This window comes from Thunnus albacares, chromosome 6 (assembly GCF_914725855.1).
Source record: "Thunnus albacares chromosome 6, fThuAlb1.1, whole genome shotgun sequence".
Lineage (NCBI taxonomy): Eukaryota > Metazoa > Chordata > Actinopteri > Scombriformes > Scombridae > Thunnus > Thunnus albacares.
The window spans coordinates 8,447,050-8,468,423 of NC_058111.1; the positions used below are offsets into that span (position 1 = coordinate 8,447,050).

The following is a 21,374-nucleotide window of genomic DNA, read 5'->3' on the forward strand; positions in this document are numbered from 1 at the left end:
ACAAGTGGTGCAGTTCAGATTACAACTATACAAGTCAATTCAGAGGTGTAAGGTTGGGTGGATAGCTTAACCCAAAAAAATTGCTATTGCAAAAAATGGACTTTGCAATAGGAGACTGCTATTCGATTCCTGTTTCCAACTGTGAGTGATACATTTCCAACCACGAGTCAGGACAATTAAAAAAAAAAAATCGTAACTACAATCACCCCCTAACCGTAAGCCCATGGTATTTATTGTTGCCATGATGACGAAGGTCGCCTAACTTTAAGGAGTAACTTTAACCCAAACCACATGTTTCTCTAACCTTAACAACGTGATGATTTTAACCCAAACCATCTTTCCCTAACCCTAAACAAGTGGTTTTTGTGCATAAACCTAACCAGACCTTAACCAAAGCATTTTCACATCATAAAACATCATTATTTTGATAATTTTGAACAGTAATTTGTAAAAGACAAATTATGTTGTCCTGCCAATTACTACTGATAGAAGTACCATATTAGAAAAAGCTCCTACGTGTCATTCTGGAGTGCATGGTTTGGTCGTTTAATTTGAAGGACTTGTTGAGTAGGACAGTAAATTAATAGCTGTACTGGACAACTTTGCACAGTGCTGGCTCCAAATGTTGGTATGAGGTTACTCTGATTTGAACGTAAATACCAATAAATCATTAAAGATATTGTCAGTTAACTGTACATATTATATTCATTTTTACAAACCCTGGCAAAATACTATAAAGCATGTAACTGTGTACAAAGTGAGTGCATGCTTGTTACTTTTTGAGTGTTTTTACTTCTCTCTTAAACTATCATTATAAATATTTTCATATTAAAATGGAATCAAATTATAATAATGGGAAACGACTGGTCATTAGTGACAAACTCTCAGAAAATTATAACCCAACTCGGTTGCTCTACGGAGATTTTTAGCCTCTTGTTTTGGTCAGCCAAACATCTACCAGCAAAAGAGCCAGATATTTTTCACAGGGGGTGGTGAACAAAACAGAGCTAAAAGTAGAGTTATGGGCTTGTATTCCTCAGGTGACCAGAAACATGTTTCCAAATGAACACAAATGTGTTTACAATGAATGCAAATGTGTCTATTTTACTAAGCAAATGGTTGTTAACACATTAGCAACCTCAATTTCATGAGGCGTTAGGACTGTGTCTGTTAGCTTGGTTTGGAGTTCTTGCTCTCATTTTAAGGAAACAGGTCATTTTTCTTTTTTGCTGCCCTAATTTGAAACTTAGGCTAACAGTGCAGCTTTCATATAGAATGTGTATTCTTGTGTGCATGTAGAAGAAAAAATAAGACAACTTCATTCCAAGGGTTGCCTAAATTGCTTTCCCACGGCGCCCTGCAGGTACTGAGCTCACCACGGTATGGGCGAATGGTGGCTCTCACAGTGGCAGGGAGAGTTCAAGGTTGCAGCAGAGCCTACATCTCTGAGCAAGTTTCTGCATGCAGGCAGCTCTTGTGTGTGTCTAAGTGAGCCTTGTGAACCAGCGCTTTAGGTCTTGTTACATGTCGCAGCTGGTGAGAGAGAGACACTATGTGCTCTCAGGTAGTTTATCCAAGTGGAAAAAAACAACTTTCCCATGATGTGATCATTGATATTCATTTAAAATTAAAGGAAACGCAAAGCTACCGTTGTGATTTCAAACTGATTAGACGATTTGTGCTTATCAAGACAATCGTGGAAAAAAACAAAAGTCTCCTAAGCAACCCATCTCATCTCAAAATAGTCAGTAGCCGTTAAAAGCAGACCCTCTGTACCTACAGTGGCATCTGTTCAAGTAAACATCTTGTCCGTTGCTTGGAAGTAGACAAACTGTTCTTGATGGTGAACATTTTGTCAGTGGTTTATAGGCTAAGTCCCATTGCTACATCTGCCAAACATAAACTACACTGACTTATCTAAATCCTTTAGCCTATGCCTGATTAAACTTGCTAAATCAAACTTAAAATAGATATCTACAATGAAAAATAAAATTCTGTTGCTACTACTCCGACTGAGTTACACAGAGAAAAACATAGTAAACTAGTAATGAATATTCAAGTAGCTTGTATTAGAGCATTCCTGGTATCATACCACTGTCCATTCAGTGGTACAGTGAACCCTCAAAATGCAGCAAAGAAAACTGCTCAGTTGAGAGATCCACAGTCATGTGGCTATCATGACAGCATCTGCTAAAGGAGGAAGCTCAAAATCTGTCAAAGTCCCTCTGACCGGTGCATAGTACAACAATAACCTAACTGGGCAGAGACTGTCAAATGGCAGATAAATGGGTAGATCACAGTGATAGTAGAGGTTGGAGAAATTGGAATGGGAGTTAATCAACCTCTCACTTCCAGTCTACCGTACACAAGTTTCCCGACTATAGCATAAGAATGCTACTGGAGGCTGAGCGAAATTGAACATTGTATACATTAACAGGACAGTAAACATGTTGGAAAAAATGTGAATGTGGATGTTGGTAGGCCTATCCAGAAGTCCAGATTCCCCAACTTGTTTGTGACAGAGCTGAAAAAAAGGAATGTCATTCAAACAAATGCAACATCTACCTTTTGTGCCAATGTGATGAGATTCAGTATATCCTATTATACATTATGCTGCTGTCACATTCAATTATACCCTGTTAGGTCAAGGTTGTGTTCATGGAACTATCAGCATTTCCATATGATATTTGGTCTGGGTGGAAGAGATTATCCTGCTTACTTGTGTGGATTTCACAGCTCAACTGGCAAAGCGTCCCTTCACTGACTAGACAGCTGTTTTTTTCCCTCGCTTTGAGTACTTCAGGCAAAACAGATGAGCCTGGTGATTCAAACTCAGCCAAGGCAGCATAATAGAGGGGAAAATTCCCTCTTTCCAAGGGAATTAATTCACTGAGAATCACAGTGAGGACAAACGCTGATGAATATAAGTGTCAGTATTTTACATCAGTGCTTTGAAAAGTTGTTCTGATATAATGTACTAACTCTTGAAAGGAGCATTAGGCTAAAAAGGCTACAGACCGTATATTCTGCAGTCTCGTTAAGGACCACTTCTTCAATTTTATGGTAAACAAATACTTTATGCAAGTAACTTTTAAACCTGCTGTGCGGAACTTTTACATATAAATGAACATTCGTTATATTCAAGCCCTTGCCAAATGGGTTCACACAATGCTGATTAAGCCTATCACCACCAAGTAAATCTCTCTGTATTTCACAGTATACCAGTTTTTAATATGGTGTCAGGTTTGACATTCCCACACTGGTGGGTGAATGCATACTGTGCATGCTCTATGGGCAGAGCATACACACACTTCCAGTTAGCTCTCTGCTAACTTGAATGGGGATAAAATATTTAATTGTGCTGCTCTTCGAGACTTTCCAAACGTTATTGGACCGAATGGATCAAATTCTGATAGTGAAACGAGTCATTTTGCAGGGGTGGTGTGACACTCGAAACAATTTATCCACTGTTTTACAGCCACAACAGTAGCAATGGAGTAGGCTATGGCTGAGCCTATGACGCAAGCATGTGTCAGCAGTATTTTTGTAATTATTCGTACTGCCAGAAGGGGGAGACAAAAGTCCCGCACTCCAGCTTTAATTTATTACAGGGGAAAACAGTATCATCGATGTAAAGCACAATAAGCAAGCTAGCAAAATCATCCGTTGGCAGGGCTACAACATCAATTTCTGTCAATCTAGTACTGCCTATTACCTCGATAAAAAAATAAAAAATAAATAAACGCCACTCTGTAACACTCATTGCCTCTAGGTGGTGCAAGTGTTAAAATTGCAACATCATTCTGTGCCTGTAGGAGGCAACATCGACATACCTACATTTCCAGGTCTAAACTACTGTTGCTGATTTTACTATCCTTTCCTGCTCTACTTTTAACAGCTAACCCCTGTGAAGAATTTGCTAAATGTAAGAGACTGAAAAGAAGAAAAATGAATATTCACTTAACATATTAGATCCAGACCTCAAGCAATATCACAGCTCTCTCACAGCTCCTATTGTTTGTGTGAACATATTTAGATTTTTGAAATTTTTAAAATTCTAATAATTCAGTTACAAGATTTCTAGATGCTCGTATCTAGATTATATATATTCTTATCAAACTGAAGGGCCTGCAGTCTTAATTCATATTTAAGGCTGACATTAAGGATATTGACAACCAATATACTGTATATCTCAGTATTAGCAAGTATCTTCAATTGTTACAGGACACTGTTCACAGAAAACATTTCACGTGCTGGAAGTTATTTCTGCACTTTATCGAGACACTCCACCCAACTGTTAGGCCACCAAAGTGAATTGTCAAGTGACGTGAAGGAGGATATGGCGTTAGGAGAATGGGCTTCAATTAATTTTTCACATTTGACCATGCCTGTGAGTAGCTGAACCACAGAACATCATGCTGTTAGGTTATGGCATAAAAAGGCTGGCTTTGTTGCCGGATGTGGGAAAAACATCCAATAGACTCTAAAAAAAGCACAGGAAGGAAACTGGGGGTGGGGTGGCAGTGAGTAGCAATGGGGGTGTGGTGGTGGAGAGTGGGAGTGAGAAAGGAATGTTCTCTTCACTCTCTCTTTCTCCTTCTTGTTATCATGCATACGCACACATAATAACCCCACTTTCTCGCTAACGCTCTACTGTATGAAAAGAAAGCAGCATCAATTTTTCCTCTGCTAGCGGGAGAGCATGAGAATGAGTTTTTACTTGCTTAATTATCATTTGCCATCTCATTTTAAAAGAGCGAGTTCAAATGGGCCCTATTACAGGAACAATTCCTTCTGTTTGTGTACTTATAGCCTGTTTCTTTTCTTTCTAGGTATCTCCAACTACATTTAGTCCAGAAAAGTACTGCAAACTCCTCATAAAATACCATTGATCATATTCTTTCATTTTACTCACCCTACAGAATTACATTTAATAAGGTCTTATGAGCTGTATGATACTTCTCATAAATGGAGCAACTGACATAGTGGAAAATTGATGCAAGAAGAATTAAATAATTAATTAATTAATGATTAATGGTTGGCAGCACTTGACCGTATATGATATGATGCAAGTTTGTTTTAAATGTCAACTTTTACGAGCACAGGTTTAATCAAAATGTATTCTGATGTAAGCAGGCTCTAGATGCAAAGATCAATCAATGGACTACACTGGTCTTATCTTGCCGTGTGCAATTTTAAATGCTTACACATGTTATGTAGAGATATTGTGCCTGTATTGTGGCTTGTGGAGATATTGTGGGTTTAGTCCATGAGCTTGCTTAAAAGCAGCACCCATATAGTTATAGGATTCACCTCCTTAATTGCTGTAACTCATTCTCATCTCCAGGAGGCAGCAATCACCATCTGGCTTTATCAGGTGGATTAAAGATACTTTTAGAGAGGAGAAAATTAGACAAAATGTAAATGGACCAAAACAATAATTTAGGAGAATTAGGAATCCTTTCGATAATACCGCAAGAGTGTGCAGAGACCTCCTCTTCAGGAGGAGAAGGTGACAAAGAAAGCTTACATGAGATAGTAGGAATTCCCTCCCTAAACTTCCCTTTTTAAGGTTTTCTTTTCTCTTTTCTATAAGCTTATACTACACTACAATACAACCATAGAAACACCTGTACACTGTAATGCAATCTAATACAACAAGATATTATAGCCTCAAAAATTACAATAGTAAACAAAGTCTCTTAAAGTGATAACAATAATTAAAATGATTGAGTTTCAAAAAGATAGTATTTATTAAAGGACAGGTTTCTGTTTGTCTAGTTTCTGTGTATCTATCGGATATTTCTGGCTCATTAGGCAAGTCACATTCCTAAAATCAAGATAATGGTTATAGTTTTGTTTAGACAACCTAAACAATTTGGCTATGATTAAACTAAAGAAAGCCATATTTGTCCTACCATCCATCATCCAGGCACTTACTGTCTGCTTCACTATTTCAGTGAGACGCCATGTTTCTACACATTTCTCCCTCCCATCCTTTCATGGTGGGAAAACAGATTTGTCTAATTTGTTATGCAAAGAGCACAAAAAGCATTTACAATGAAAAACAGTATGCACATTTCATGAAACTTCAAAATCTGTTTTTGGACTTGGTCTTGATCATCCTCCTCTAATGAACCTCTGCAATGCACAGTAACCTACTTCTTAATAAAGCAAAGTTGTAGCATGTGAACACTTACACCCAACGGAAGTTTGCCTCATTTGAATTTGAAAGTCCTGCACTGTGACTTCTGCAGGTAAGGATTTTTTCTTAAAACTTGGCATTTAACTACTCCTTTTTTTCCAAATCAAAGAAAGAGCATTACTTTTAACTGGTAACATGGTATATTTGAAATCAAGATCATCAGTATCAAAGCCAAATCATCAAAGCAGTGTACAGATAGCTTTCCAATATGTGCCATAATCAGTACAAAGTGAAATCACACTGAAATAGCCACCAAGCCATGCAGCACCTCTGTCACTGTAGGCCTGCTTCCTGTTAAAACCAGATTGTAGATGACTCGACAGGGCAGATAGAGACCAGAGATCCTCCCCTGGTTTCACCTCCTGTGTGTGCTGTATATGCAACAGCAGTGTCTGTGTGCCTCTAGGCAAGGTGGAGAGAGAGCAGGCGCCAGAGCATAGCTCAGCACCGTGACACCTCACCACAGCAGAGTACTAACACAAACATTCCAGCTGCCACTTCTCAGCCTTATTGGCAGAGCTGAGGCAAGGAACAAGACCATCTATGTTCCTCCTCTGGACCCGTATCTGATGCTATAGACAGACTGGTCTGGTAGTCTAAAACATCTGAATTAGAATTTGACAGTTTTGAAGGCTGATACATCATCAATTCCTATATTTTGTACTGAAGCAGTTGATAGCCAGAATATCGTGACTGATATTCAGTTACTTTAAATCGGACCATGTTCATGCCCAAAAATTACAAGGATTTAGTAGTTCCCAGAGACTTCTATTCTGAGAAGGGCTAGACAGCCTCTCACATTGCGACTTTTGTTTATACTAACAAATTGGTCATAACAACACTGTACTCATTTGGGAACACAGCAAAACCGCTACCTCAAATAAAGTCCTACGAGGTAAAAATGAGCAGGTGAATGATCTGACAGCTAATAAGCCAACAGTTTAGCCAACAGATTACCTAGCACTATATTTCAAGGTAAAACCACTAATGTAAAAATCTAATAATCCGTCATTTCACAGGAAAACAGTGTGCATGTACAACTACAGTGAGGCATGTTCGATAGGTCAAAGTTAAACTGTGAGGGACACTTTGGGTTGTCATTTTACCTTTTTTCCTTTGTTTTCACCTCCAAATAAGTTTGGCTTTACGCTTGTGTTTCTTGCCAAGTCTAACTCCTTTTTAGTGATGTTGTTGCATTTTCATATAGCCGAAATTTACTTTGTGGGTCCAATGTTATCAAAAATCATAAGAAACAATGTCAAAAACTACCAAAACAAAAATAATCAAAGATGTAATAAACCAGAATTACACTTTAAATTCTCCACTGAAATCCAAAGCAATTATACTGTTTAAATTGGTTAACAGCTCCATAAGGTAGGCTGAGACAGGAGTGAAATGAATTACATTTACTCTTAATACACTTTTTAATGTAAAAATCAGCAATTTTACTTTTGCTTTAGTATTTTTTATTTCAAGTGATGTACTTTGCTACATTTCAAGCGACACCCATTACAGAGCAAGAACAGTCATATAAAAAAGTAATGATAAACCATGTGAGAACAAAAGGAAAGGTGCAAAATCAGCAGGTGCAGCAGAGACGAAGCTGCTGGTGTGTCTGCAGCGGCAGGAGATCGTTGAGAATAAATGAGCAAATAAATTAAACTTAGAGCAGATTGTGGAGGATTCTGTGGTGCACAACGCTCACAGAATGCAATTCAGACAGGTGAGTACAACAAAAAACTCATTGATGGTTGCAACTCACTCTCCGGAGGAGAACATCAACAACTGCGTCATTTTATGTATTTATTGTTGGCTTGGACATAAGGGCTGTTCATTGGTGTGGTTGGAATGGGCTGATGTTGTTCCCATAGTGTATACTGTTACATGAGCAAAATATTCCACTACACTTTCCACCCATGGTAGTCAGCTATCCAATTTGAATAACAACTATTGAGGCAGTCAGCCCTCTTTCAAGTTGACAACACTGAAAGGGTCTGATGTTTAATAAAACACCAATATTGGCTCAGTATGTTGGTTTAACTTTAATTTGAATGCTCATTTTAAAGACAGGACAGCATTCACCTGGTGTGTTTTGGCAGAGAAAGGGATATCCATAACATCATACTTTTTCCTCAGAAAAGGAGATGTCAAGGACTACTGACAAAAACTGTAATAATGTAGATTTGTGCTAAATATTAGTTCTTGGCATTCATTCCTGAAACAATGTCAGCAGCATAATTTCAGACATGCAAACATTGTTTGTGTCAGCAAGGTTTGTGACTTTCATCTTTCATACATTTCACATCTACAGTATAATATACCTCAAGGACAACTGGAGCAAAGAACAGAACATTACCACGATGCAAATGGAGTTGAACTATGACTTAGACCCAAGAGAACGGGAGCGGGAGGGAGAGAGGAGAAGAAAAAGTGAATGCTTGTGCCTCTTTTCAGCACTCCGCAACTCTGGAGCCTGGGAACTTCAGCAGCTTGGCCAGGCTCTGAGAAATATCCTGAGCTGTAATGTAAACATGTCTGAACTCTGATCTAGCATGGCCCTCCCCTCCCCCCTCCAAGTTTAACCCAGCACTCTGTGAGAGGGGTTTGCCAGTGACATCAGGAGCCCACTTTCTCATTTCCTGAGCAGGGTAATGACCCTGGGGAGAATAGACTGTTTGAAGTCCTGCAAATAAAGCTGCTTTGCTCTGAACTCAATTGTTCTTCAGCAGAAGAGCAGGATAACTGACAACGTTTGGGCTTCAAATGGTTTTATCTGATAAATAGATGTGTATGAACCTATAAAGCCACATACAGCTGGTTACTGGAATAGGGAATTTCAGCAAGGTGAAGACAGAGACATGGAGTTAACATGGTAATACATAAGTGAACATCCACACCCAGCTCTCCAGTGGAAACTGTGATAATCAGATCTGTTTACAACAGCAGCTACAACAAGTCCAGGAAACTCTGACATATCAGGTGGCTGATTGTCAGATAACTGTGAGAACAGTTATAGATAAGCTCCTGTTTATCTAAGCATCACACAACTGTCAGCTCTAACACAAAACCTGCATAGTTGTCTTCTTGGTGCACAATATGAATGCCAAAACCAAAGATATATTGTTAATGCTAAACCCATGTCTATTTTCTAGGGCTTGTCATAAACAAAGGAGCAAAGCACTGCTTGTGTTTCATTTTGCATGCAATTTGTCTCCTCAATTCACCTTCCACGCACTGCACATAAAATACACCTGAACATGCTTGTTCCCACAGGGTTCTAGTTTCAGCAGTGGGTAGCAAAGCACTTGTGGAAAGACACTCCAAGGCACAACCTCCACCGCCCCCCACCCCCCTCTTTTTCCTCACACACAGTCCTGCCCTCTCTTCAATTAAGTCAAGCAGGAAAAACCTGACAAACCTCAAAGAGCTCTCTCAGCAGAAGAAATCGCATCAGGCATGAGCAGATACCTCTACAAGGCCCCTCTGAAGATATAGATGTACATAAACATGGTCCTCTCTTGCTAAGTGACTGCCCCAAGTCTCACATATAATTTTATGTCTAAATTCCAGATGATGAAAAGACATGAACAAAAATATTCTGTAAATCAAATGGATATATTAGTATAATAATATATTAGTCCTCCTAAAATTCCCCACTGACTACAGTGGCACAGATGTGATTTTTTTTGTGTCTTGAGGTCCACGTAATGCTCGAAATTCAAACAAAGTGCTGGCAACAACGAGAAGCATGCTGAAAGCACGAATCAACAACAAAGGGATACAGTGGGGACTCTCTAATCCAAACCCCTTGGGACTGGAGGTATTTCCACCCAGTGAAATGTTCCCTTGGATGAAACACTGAATAATGGGGTAACTCATATTCAAAACATGAAACAAGTATCCGCGCATATTCACAGGAGTCTATTGCAGAGTCTAATTTGCAGTTGGAGGATCAACAAAGAAATCTGAACAATTGTGCAGGAGTTTTAGAATTTTCATATTGCAGTTTAGGTGAACTCATCAGATTGCAGGCACATCACAGGTTGCAATTGATATTTTCTATTTTTCTATTAATCATTTAGTCTGAAAAATTACATGCACTGATTAACTGTTTCAGTACTAGACATATCACATTGGAGGAAAGACCTGGGTAGTGGTTCCAGTACAACTACAAGCTAAATTTATCCTAAGGGCCAAGCATTTATATACCTCAAACAGCAGCAGAGCAGACCTGGCCCACCTGGACTGTTAAGAGGCCTCTGTTCCTCCAAGCGAGCACCCACTAATATTGTATCATCCCTTGAAGACTGAGGATGAGATGGGTCTACTACATGGTTTCGTCAGCACTCTTCAAAGACAGATACAGCCTTCCCATAGGCTGCTGAATAAAACATGAGACGCGTGCAGTAGGGTGGGTTGTGTATGTGTCTATGTGGTTGAGGGGGTGTGTGGGGGAATGGGAAGAGGGAGGGAAGCAGGGGGGGGGGGGTTCTTAAGACACCACTACTAGAGATACTGTATAACAGATCCATGAATGCCTTTGATTTGACACACATCCTCACTGCCCTGCTGGGCTTCTGAAAACTTGTCTTCCTTGACTGATATGTGCTTCTTCTTCTTTTTTTTTTTTTTCATTTTGTGGTTTTTTTTTCCTATGTGTATTTTCTGCTAACATGCAACTTGTTAAAATCTAAATGGGTCCAGAAAAGAATGAAAGTGTGCTCATTTCAGGAGAGCGCAATGCAAATGTTGCCAGGTACAGAGATGTCCCAGATTCACGAAGCATTATTTCTAACACATTTCTGCTGCTGCTGCTGCTGCTGCTGCTGCTGCATAACACCACATTTGCTGAGCCTTGTATTTTTATTTTTAAGACAAATTATAATGGATTTCTCTTTTTTCTACTATATTCTACTAACTTATCATCTTAAATGTGTCATCCAATCAAAACATTTTTACATTAACATTAATTTACACTGATTTCTTTTATCAAAATTGTTATCAAGTAAAAAAAACAAGCAGCTTTAGTCTTATTAGTTTTATTTTTTTCCAGTTTCCAAAGTGTGTGATAACAGTGTTGATTTAAAACTATACCAGCAGGTCATCTTAACAAAGAAGATGAATATGTTCAATCTTTTACAACCACTCAGTGACTAGAGTTTCAATTAGAAATTGACAGATAATAATACTGATGATAGATGTACTTAACAAAAGAGGGAGTAGAATTCAGACACTATACTTGAGTCAGACAAGGAAGTTTTTACAACTTATTAAAGCTGCACAGTCATTGCATAGTCATTTATAATCCTTTACTCTTATCTAGTTAAAGTTCATTTATATGTTTCTTACACCTTTCAGTCATGTATGTTCACAACCTACTTATCACAATAAGTCATCTACATAAACTTCTGGTACTTATTCAGTCCACATACAACAACACTGAGCTCTACCCTTGCTGCTACACTTCTGCCTGCTTCAGAAATTCAACTCCCTCCTTCCCTCAACTCTCCTTGAGCTCAGGGACAGTCTATGTCAGGCTTGCTCAGATTGGTTCCAGAGCATCATATGAGCAGAGCCATGCACACCACCAAACTAAAATGCATATTTTTGCAATAAATGTTCAAGACTTTGACCTGAATGTCCTGTCTAAAGTGCATTTTTGGTGAAGGTCAGATGTTTGTATAAACTCCTTGGGGTTCTTTGTTCTCTATAGCTTTTACCATTTTGATTTGCAATAAACACTTACTATTCATCACTGACTAATACAGCTTATACTCAACTCCTGAAAGCTTTGACTGTACATCTGTTCTAAACAACCAGTGTCTCATAAGTCTGTTCTGGGAAGAATGTACTGGTGCACAGGAAGTGATGCATGTTTTCTGGCATTAACAACGATGTTTGGAGCTGGGTAGTCAGCAACAGCCACCATGGCTGGACAGACAAGGAAAAGAGAGCCACAAAAAATTAAAAAAGTAAATAAAATCACATTAGTTTGATCTCCTGGAATCAGTGAGAAACAGCACAACAATGACTGCTCAGCACCAAAGATGTCCTCAATGTCCAAAAGAGTCACTTGGATTACCATTTAAGCTTTCTTTGGACAGCATGATTTGTTGAAGATCCTGACTTCTGCCATCATGATATTGGATAATATTAAAAAACTGCAGTTTATAATATTGGAAATACAGTCTCTATAATACTGTATTTTTAGTAAATACAGTCATTAAATGAAAGGGATTGAAAAATAAAGCTCCTTTGAGAAATGTCAGTCATCAGTGAACTTTGTTTTTGTGCCACTTAAAAATCTGGTGTCTGGGTTGGCTACCAAGAGAAGAAGCGTGTTGAAGCTTGAACCCCTCTCTCCCTCGAGGACATAGCAATCATGATCACAAAATTTATGTGTAGCTAAGTTGTTTAGAACGCATGTATGCTGATGTTATCATAAAACTATGTTTACTGGGGAATAGAGACATTCATTTCATGCATGATTTAGCCAGAAGATGATACAGTAGCTATTAACTAAGTCAGAATCAACATACTGTCCAAACAAATGTCCTCCAGAGGCAGTAATTTCCTGGAAACTGACAGGCCACAGCATTAGCCCGTGTACGTGATATTAACCTACCGCTTCCCCCTTCCTTATAGACAAGCTGTGCTAACGTAGATCTAGTTGGTGCTAAAAATTTATGAACTGCCCGCGGATATGACTGCGGAATGTCCAGAACATAATGTTACATGGCCCTAACTTTTATTACATAAGTCAGTAAATCTGGCTGATGTGTATCAGTAAAAAGCTGCTGTCATGTTTCTCTGAGCAAAATGTAATGATGATCCCTTCTGTTTATGGGATGTCAATCTGAATTTGACAGGAATTTATGGATGGAAAAGTCACCATATCCACTTAGGAAACTGGAAAAACCTGGAATCTATTTGGAAAAAAAACTTGAGTTTAGTATAATTAGTATACAAAGAACAATTTAATAAGAAAATATCATTAAATGACTCCTAACATTCATATGCCATGATGCATTCTACTCCCATGCCAGTAGGTATCATTTTGTTCAATTAAAGCTATGTTGCATGATGAATGGGGTAACACCACTAAGTCTTTAATTACTAAAATTTTCCAATGTGACAAGTTTGCAGCATTTGTGCAAAGAACTGGATACCTCAACCAGTTTCAGCACAGTATTCTGTCAATAAGTACCCTTTTAACTAAACAACTTTTTTCAAACTATTACATATATGTGTAGCATATGTGAAAACAGGATGAAAACAGAATAATATGACACTGACTACACTTAAAGTGTGGAATTTTTTTGTTGCAAGAAACTCCCATTGAAATAATAGAATACATTCTGAATACATATTCCAAAAAAATATATTCTGCGTGAAGAGAATTGGATTGAGCTTGTGTTTATACCATCTTGGGATGGGCACTAATCCCAAATAGTAGGAGGAGATTAACAGATGGCTTTACTACAGTATATGGAAGCCAATCTTAATGTCTTTTAATCAAAACACTATGAGATGCTCCACTCATCTCATAGCTGCAGTGCAGTCTACACAATGAGACAAGCTTAATCACATCAGGTTTACAGTGTAGTTGTGCTGTCAATAAACAGCAACCGCAGCATTTCCAAGCCTCACTAAAGGGGACTTAAAAGTAATTCAGCATTCAGACCAACTAACAGCCAGCTACTCCTAAAAGAAAAACTTTAGTCTTCCTATGACAACATGGAAGTGATCTGTGGGTTTAACATGGATCCTTGCTGCATCCACAGGGTTGGGCAATGCTGTGGGCTTCACTGTGGGTGGCCCCCATGGACCTGGGCTAATTGTTTTACATCACAGCCGTGCAAGGCTGAGATCAGACCACCGGCAGCTCTGATTCAGGCAGTTCAACAGCCAAACAGGGTATGCCAGGAAATATTACGGTGCACACCCCACCCCACCCCACACACATGCACACGCTATATCTATTATACAAGACCACAAGAATACAAGGAATTCCTTTTTTTCTCCATGCTATTGGAGTAATCTATCAATCCACTGGCAAGCTGGTAGTTGTAATTACTTCAGTGATAATGAATTAAGGGGTATAATTGTGTCATGTTATGTTATCTGACAAAATATACTTGAAAATGTAAATACAAAAAGTGTCACAAAAATTACACTATGAAAAGAAAATATTCTGGAGATTCTTTTTCACAGTAACTTAACGGTGTTGTAGTTGACGCCTACAGAATGTAATGAAGTATTTAGCTACGGAATTGTCTATTAAACTACTGTGTGCTGAATAGCACGCTAGCTCAAAAGTGTAGTGATTCATAGGAAGTGATGCAATTTTTGTTTTGAATCTGAAAATAGATATGACAAAAATAACGTTAAAACTAAAAATGGCATTCTGCACGTATTCCTGTAACCCTTTTTAGATTATGACCTCTTAAAATGTCAACTTGAGACACCTCGTCACCGGCCCCATATGTCTACCTTCGGTATTGTGACTAATTCAAGCAAAGAGTTCATTTATTTCCTTGTGTTATATGAATTATTTTTGGAGATTTTAATATATCACATAATTCCACAGCAAAAAAAGTAAAACTACAGCAAAGTTCAGAAAAAAATAAACACAATTTTATGGCGCAGAAATATATTTTCATCTTGTTAATCATCCTGCAACCCTTCAGATTTATCTTGTGACCTTTTTCTGGGGGTGTCAATTCCTAGGTTGGGAACTGGTGATCTGTAATCAAAAGTGCAACTGACTGCAGTTGCCAACTTTGATCTTTTGTCCAAGGTGCCACAATTATAGCAAGTTAACACATAAAGCTTAAAGAGTTATTTCACCATTGTTCCTTTACTGGGTGGCCCACATTAGAGAGTGACAGGAAACATGGGGAGAGCATGAGCATGCCATGCAAACAAATGTCTGCATAGACATTGCGGTTATATGATTTATGTTTCAGACTACTAGATGACCAGGATGCCTCATGCTCTGGCATTTAAAGAGTTGCTGTCTTGTGGTAGACTTGGACACATAGAGTTTCAAGTGGACAAACACAACAAACATATCAGCACAGACCACTTTTTCTATGAACACATGCTGCTCTAGGCCTATACAGCTCCCAGATCTGTCACTAGAACAAGACTGGGAAATAACAAAATCCTCCCAGTGCACACAGGACTGCTAATCACCAGGCATCCCTTGCCTACCGCTTTTTCAAGGCCTGTTTGACTTTAAGTAAACACGTGCAGGAAATGTATTCAGTGGCTCTAAACATTTATAAGGGGGCCTTGTGGTTCAAACAGTTTCATGGCCAGCACATCTTTCAAGAAGGTGCTTGGTGAGCCATTTGTTAAATGCATGATAATAGGGCATGACAATGCATGCAGCAAGGCCGTATCACTGTTTATTATGTACTCACTATCTGTGTTGTTGACAGACAATTAATAAACAATTAATTAATAAACAATAAATGAATAGTTAAGATGGTTGCTGGGTCCTGATCTGATGAAATTGAATGTCTGTTCATTGTAATACATTGCTAATGTTTTGTAAGCTCTACTTTGTGACCTATTTCTGTGCTGAATGCATTTACTGATACAAGTATGAAGGGAAAGGTTGAAAAACTGGTTACGAAAAAACATAATCTAAAATATGAATATTCAGAAGCCTCTGATTAGTTCATGGAAGCATTATGGAAAATCATTTTCGTAGGATAAGTAAGCTCTCATCTCTTCTTCTTTCCCATTTCTCCAATTTCATCTAAAAGAATATCCTTTGTTAATCTGGTCTCAATGAGCACCGTTGTTAAGTGCTGCTCACTCTGCACTCCCAGCCAGTCATAATCCATTGTGTTGTTTGCCCCTCACTTGGTGTACGTTTCCATCGCAAATTCCAATGTGAACAGTCAATAACATGCACAGATGTGGCCATTGTAAAAGCCTCACTTCTTAATGCAGAAGAATGTAGTATGTTGAACTTATACTGTGCCCCAGGAAATGTGTGAAACACAAGTTTAACTCTTTTTTGCCAGAGCTTATAAAAATATACTTTTTATGGCTGTGAGGGTAATATTCAAGAAAGAACTCTCTACAGTATTAATGCTGGATAGATGCGGTATAAATGCATTAAAGGGGATTTCAGCAATGACTGCTGTTCTGCTTCACCCAATCATTGTGAGTTGTGAAAAACATATTAACCTCAGGGTTGATATAAACATCTACGCCAGGACTTCATTTCCTCCTCACCATCCTGCTGCACTCATCAGTTTTATGTAGAACACGCTACTCCAGTCAGTAAAAATGAAACAGTAGCTACATGATAATGATGTTCCCTGACCTCTTTTAGACAGTCAATATAATCCATGATGTTGTGTCTTGCCTCCCATCATGTACCACAGTCATACTGCACCTAACAGCATTAAAATTAAATATGTGGAAAGCTAAACTGTGTTTTATATTAGCACTTTAAATAAAGGAACAGCTTCTTTTCTTGTACTTATGTGAGAGTCTTTATCAAGGCACAAGCAAATACAGTTGCGTGACATGTAGTAGAGGCTATCCCGTGTCCTATTACAGTGATGACAATAAATGAACTGACAGAACAATCATCACTGCCCTTTTATGGCTTTACTGGGGGAAAAAAAAATCATATTGTTTATTTTTCCATCCAGCATCTCAAGCAAATCTAGAGCAGGAACATCTGCAAGCCTTTTGACATTATTGAAATGCTGCTTGGGAAATAATTCATAGTCTAGATGTTGAACTCCCTGGTGCCCAATGAAAGAAAACAACAAAATAAATCTCACATCTTACTGGCTGTGCCCTTAACAGATGCCATACAGGAAGTCAGTCCTATCAGCACTAGCAGGCACACAGAAAGCCCTGCTGTGCACACTGTTAGATTTTCCTGCCCTATGTTCTTTGTAATGCTCTGCTGTTGAGTATAACGTCCTTTATTCTCATTATCTTTTACTCTGAAGACTCTCAAAATTTCCAAAATGACTAGTTTAAAACTACTTTGTGAAACTCTGTTCAATGACACGTAGCAACCCCTTGAGAATATCCTAATTCATGTGTCACATAAAGGAAACTGACTTATCTGTAGTGCAAAATGAGATAGCGGTGCATATCAAATGGGTTAAATAAGCCACAGAATGCATCTGCATCCCTTTATTTGGATCAGCTGCACAGTAGAGATGTTAACATTGTTTTTGCAGCAAATGCAAAACCATTTCCTCTGAATGGATTGATTTGTAAACAGGCTTTGTGATCCTCTGTCATCTGAACTACTTCAAGGGCCCCTTTAATCAGCAAAATCAGGAACCTATTTTATTACTCTGGTTTTAAAACATTTCCTGATTGTTGGGCCATTTGTTCTGAATTTAGTTGTCCTGTTAGATTGGCTTGAGTCTTAACAGTCTGTTCGTCATCAAGGGCCACAAAAGAAGTAATTCATGGAGAGATGTTACTTAACACATTATTAACTACATCTATATCTAACTACATTTTGTTCTCTGGTAAGTTTGACCAGAACTTGAACTGTGTTCTTATCATCAGAAGTAACCACAGCTATGGGCCTATCATTAGCAGCCATCATCACCGTCGCCATCATTACCACAAGCTTTATCATCATTAGCATATGCATTATCATCATCATCACATCATTGGTGCTAATGATGATAACTCATTATCACCACCATCATCATCATCACTACCTGGTGTCACCCCAAAACTCACCGCTATGCGTGTGGAAATCTTCTGGTCGCCCTCTGAGCCCTTCTGCTCTCCGTTGGCCCTGCTGCTGTACTCTGGAGGTTGCTGGGTCGAGCCCCGGCTGACCTTGGCCTTTCGGTTCCCAGGCCCTTGGTGGACTATGTTAAGAAGGTGAAGCGTACTCTCGTGCTCTCGGTCCGAGGTCTCGGCCTGACCCCTTTGGTAGCGGTTCTCGCAGGTGGAGTGGTGCCTTCTGCACAGCTCTATGCGGGCGCGCAAACGCTCCACTATGGCGTTGTGCAGCTGTGGCACCGCGGAGCCTCTGGAGGTGGCCACCACCGGGCCGTTGCCAACCACACCGGACATAGATCCTAAACCAACACCCAACATGGGTACGAATGCCCCTGCAGCGGACTGAGCTGGGGTCGCTTCTCCCATGCCCGCAGGTCCCCGGCAAGTTTATAGAGACTGAGGTCCACGGAGCTTTTGATGGACCACAGTAGAGCATGGAAGAAAACAAGACGTATGGACTCAGCTATGATCCCATGTGGAAAAGAAAAATAGTAGACTGCACGCACAAAGTCACTCGAGATAAAGAGACGACGTAGCCTATGATATATGAAGGATATATCACAATTAACTGACGGTAAATGTTATAGTGTCACCAAAAAAAAAAAAAAAAAAATCCTGTTAAGTGAGATAAGGTCACTATAAACTCAGACTGGGCACCACAGAGACATTATAAAGTCCCAGTGTTAGATAATTTGATTAGTGATTTCTTCCTCAGGGGTGCTATGTCAGCTTATAATTAATACTGGAATGATTTACAAACATAAAAGGCTCAGGGATTCACAGCTGGAATGAATCCGCTCTTGCTTAACCACTCGACCTCTGCTCACAGATGAATAATATTCAATATAAAACCCTTGGATGATTCAAAACCATAGCACGCACAACTTCAGTTTCACCGATGGATACATCCCCGCCACACTGTCATCTTACTTTATCTCTAATGTCCACCTCCTTTGAAATAGTCAAAAGAGAGTGAGACTGCCAACTAAAAATTCAAAGTGAGAGACTGGTCGCCAAATTAGGTGAATCGACAAAGACACAAAATCCACTTAACTTCAAGACTCACGGCATTTTTGTTTGGAAATGAGTCCTTTCACTCTCTGTCTTTCTCTCTCCATCCGGATAAGAGGAATCTGGTTGCAAATTACAAGTCAAAAAAGCACGCAGTCTAAACGCAGGGAGCCGTTGCAGAAACCGATTGAAATCCGTCGCAAATAGTCCATTGACAATCGTTTGTCCGTGTAGTGCACCGAGGCAATAGTGGAGCTCCTACACAGAGCCTCATTGTATGAACATTCCCCTTTAGACATGATAGCCTACACTATGCATGTAGTAGCGTGTAAATGCACACTCTAGTGGAGTGACGGTGAACTGTCCTGCAAGGCATGAGCCATGAGAGGATAGAGAGGATCACATAATGGTGTGGTTAAATACCACTAATGTTGTATCTGCATATGAAACACTGGTAGATTTAGAAGTATCTATAGTAGAAATTTATATCTGTCTGATAAGGCAGCTGACTTCTTAATTGACACCTTAAAGGCAGTACATTTACTCAAGTACTATTCTTAAGTACAATTGTAAGGTACTTGAAAAGTGTACTTCCACTAAATTTCGGAGGGAAATACAGTATTGCACTTATTACTGCATTACATTTATTTCAGAGTTTTAGTTACTAGTTACTTTTCAAATTTAGATTATACACAAATGAAAATAAAAATGCTAAGCTTATAAAATACAACACATTGTTCAAGATTGAACCACAAGATTGGTTCCCAATTTTTTTGGCTTGTGATCTCTTACAAAAAGGCAGTCTAGTTGGGGCGCCTTGTTACATTTCAAAAGTCTATGAGTTGTTAGTGGTTCCACCAAACAGTGATTTCCACTCTAAACTTCTCACATGGTTTCATTCAAATAACTATTCAGTGCTGAAAGAGGTCAAATTATTCAATATGTCACAAAACAAAGCAAAAATGCTGTCCAAAGTCCAGAAACTGAAAGCAGATCTGTGTATCAGAACTTTGTTTTTTCTTCTTTCCTCTCTCATTAATCATCTCACAACCCTTCAGATTTATCTGGTGATCCTTTGGAGGGGCCTAACCCCTAGGTTGGGAACCACTGGACTAAACTAGCTAACTGTATATTAAGTAGTTCAACTAGCTCCACATATTGATGCTTCAGTATTAATAATGTAATGATCTCATATAAAGAGAACGAGTACTTTTGCTTTGATACTTCAAATACATTTTTGCCACTAATACTTATGTACTTTAATTACAGTAAGTAGGATCGCTTATGCAGAACTTTTACTTGTAAATAAGTATTTTTATATTGCTATATTGGTACTTTTACTTAAGTAAAGGTTCTGAATACTTACTACTTATAGGTGGCTGTGGACTTCCCTATTATACAGTAGATGAAAATTTAAACTGGATCCTAGTGTACTACAACGTTTACATAGACAAGCAGTCAGACTGACATTTACAGAAACAGGATGCATGTTTTTGTAAAGCAGGAAGAAAGTGAAGCACCCAGTGGAAAACACAAGCATGGAGAAAACATGTAAACTCCACACAGAAAGAGCCAAAGAGGAAATCAAACGTGTGAAACACTGACTTGCAATGCTGCCCAGTTAAACAGTCATTAAAAAGTGGGATTTCAGCATCCTGTCCCATGCCACGTTGACAGAGACAGACAGTTTGGCCATTGCAGTCAACCTGACCTGGAAGTGGGCCTCATTCCCACCTGTCAGACACTAGCAGCCTACTACTAACTGGCCTCAACTGACAGTCTTGAAGCCACTCGGCAATAACTGCAGCCCAGACTTTAATTTAATTGCGTATGGCTGCGGCGAATGTACATGACAGCTCATATTAGTAGTTGGGGATCACCTTCTGCTTAGTCTAAAAGAGTCATGAGGTTATCATTATCATGAGCACACAAGGATGACAATGGGTGATGTTCTAGACAGCTGACAGGAATACTTAAAAGCTCCTTAAATTCATGACTTATACACTCTCTGAGATACTCTGTTGGTAAATAATGTTTAAGTCACTTCATGCTTTGTGGAATTTGTTTAGTCGAGCAGGATTACTACAGGACAGCGGACTGTAAAATTGTAGTAAGGCATGATAGACTAAGATCTTACTGCTCTGATGAGAAATTAAGATCTCTGGAATGCAAAAATGCTGTTGTGCATGGATGTAGAAGCCTGCTGGAATTCAACACGCCCAGTGGATTATATGTTGTCATACAAAAACTCTAGAAATCCAGAGCTCCCATCATGTAACACTTGTAAAAGTTTACTAACCTTTAACTTCACAAAGACACACATTGCTTATAGAAGAATTTTAGAAGGATGTCCTTATGGATCATA

General features: G+C 39.0%; 1 protein-coding gene across 1 annotated transcript in view; it reads right to left on the minus strand.

Moving 5' to 3' along the window:
* zmp:0000001236 (mastermind-like protein 2) overlaps positions 1–19,320 on the minus strand; it is a 42,299-nt gene extending 22,979 nt beyond the window's left edge. Inside the window, exon 1 of the mRNA XM_044354500.1 lies at positions 17,951–19,320. Coding sequence (XP_044210435.1) covers positions 17,951–18,364 — 414 coding nt within the window. The 5' untranslated portion in view covers positions 18,365–19,320. The remainder of the gene's footprint in view (positions 1–17,950) is intronic.
* Between the last annotated feature and the right edge of the window lie 2,054 nt (positions 19,321–21,374).